Here is a 1696-nt window from a genome sequence, read left to right on the forward strand (position 1 = left end):
TTGCTCACTACAGCCAAAAGGGGGAAACAGTACGTGGTCTATCCACGCGGCAGAAAAGGATGGAAACTCTGCCACGTGCCACAGTAGGATGAATCTTGATGACATTATGCTAGGAGAAATACGCCAGTCACCAGAAGACAAACACTGTATGATTCCACTTGTATGAGTTGCCGAGAGTGGTCGAATTTATAGAGGATGATGCGTCAGAGGCTAGTGGGAGAAGGAAACGGGAGTCCTTTTCTAATGGCTGTGGAGTTTCAGTCAGTGGTGACGAACTAGTCTGAGAAGGATGGCAGTGAGAGCAACACGACAACGTGAATGCACTAATGCCATTCAACTGTATATTTAAAAATAGTTAAAATGGTGAATTTTGTTTTGCATATATTACCACAATAAAAAATATATAATAATAACAATAATAATAATTTGTTTTTTAGACAGAGCCTCACTCTTTTGCCCAGGCTGGAGTGCAGTAGCACAATCTTTTTTTTTTTTTTTTTTTTTTTTTCCTCCCTCAGGTTTATTTGTACAAATAGCACAGGAGGACCCCAGCCCCATGCAGATGGCAGCCCCGGGGGGTCGCACCAGTCCTTCCGTCCTCATGTTGGCAGACAGAGATATCTACTCTGAAGCCTTCGTAGGGGCCTGGGCACCTTTGGGAGCCTGAGCTGGAACTGAAGCTGGAGGTGCAGCCTGGGCCTTGGACTTGGCCTTGACTTTTGGCCGGCAGAGCGTGAGCCCCTTGGCAATGCATGCATGAGCACACTTCCCAAGCTTGGGGTGGGCAATGTAAGCAAGTCGATCGAGCTTGCGGCTGACGCCCCGCTTTGGGATCTTGGGCTTAACCTCCTTGGGCTTTACGAGAGCCTTGATGGCCTCGGCATGTGCACTCATGGCCTTGGCATTGTTGGCCTGCATCTTCTTTAGGCCCTTCTTGTGCTTCTTGGCAAAGCGCATGTTCCTCAGGAACTTGGGGTCCACCCCCTTAAGAGATTCGTATCTTTGTGATCGGGGTTTCTTGATACCATTTCTGTGCCATTTTCGGGACTGGTTGTGTGTTGTGTGGTTCTTGGACTTGGCCATGTCTGCACCTAAGCCGCGGCTCCCGAAGCGCCTAGGATCTGAAGACTAGTGGTACAATCTTAGCTCCCCACAACCTCCGCATCCCTGGTTCAAGCAATTCTCCTGCCTCAGCCTCCTGAGTAGCCGGGATTACAGGCATGCGCCACCATGCCTGGCTAATTTTTTTGTATTTTTTGTAGAGATGGGGTTGTACCATATTGGCCAGGCTGGTCTCAAACTCCTGACCTTGTGATCTGCCTGCCTCAGCCTCCCAAAGTGCTGGGATTATAGACGTGAGCCACCGCACCAGTCAAAAAATGTGTAATTATTTAGCTAGACCGGAGTGCTCCTTAAAAGTTCATTTTCCTGAGCCTCAGCCTAGACCTGGGTGCGTTCCTGAAATGTCCCTTTTAAAAGAAGTACTGCCAGATGATTCTCATGCTCTGTAGTTTCAGAACCATTGGCTGGAATGAAGAGGCCTGACTAGGGGCGAGAAACTGGTCTGGGGGAGTATGCAGACATGGCCAGTCTTCTCCCGGCAGGCGGCTGTATCCAGGACCCTGCAGGACCCTGCACCACTCCACTGTGTCTGCGGGCCTCAGACCCTCGACATAGCAGCAGCTGTGTCTGGGAT

The 1696-nt window shown here is 49.8% G+C and overlaps 1 protein-coding gene across 1 annotated transcript; it reads right to left on the reverse strand.

The window, feature by feature from the left end:
- Positions 1-478: 478 nt before the first annotated feature.
- Positions 479-1122, reverse strand: LOC108283210 (60S ribosomal protein L29-like). Its single transcript, XM_037728176.1, has one exon. It carries the CDS (start codon positions 1081-1083, stop codon positions 622-624), a length of 462 nt encoding a protein of 153 aa, XP_037584104.1. The 5' UTR covers positions 1084-1122; the 3' UTR covers positions 479-621.
- Positions 1123-1696: the final 574 nt, after the last annotated feature.

The sequence above is a fragment of the Cebus imitator genome, unplaced genomic scaffold, assembly GCF_001604975.1.
Source record: "Cebus imitator isolate Cc_AM_T3 unplaced genomic scaffold, Cebus_imitator-1.0 Scaffold257, whole genome shotgun sequence".
Lineage (NCBI taxonomy): Eukaryota > Metazoa > Chordata > Mammalia > Primates > Cebidae > Cebus > Cebus imitator.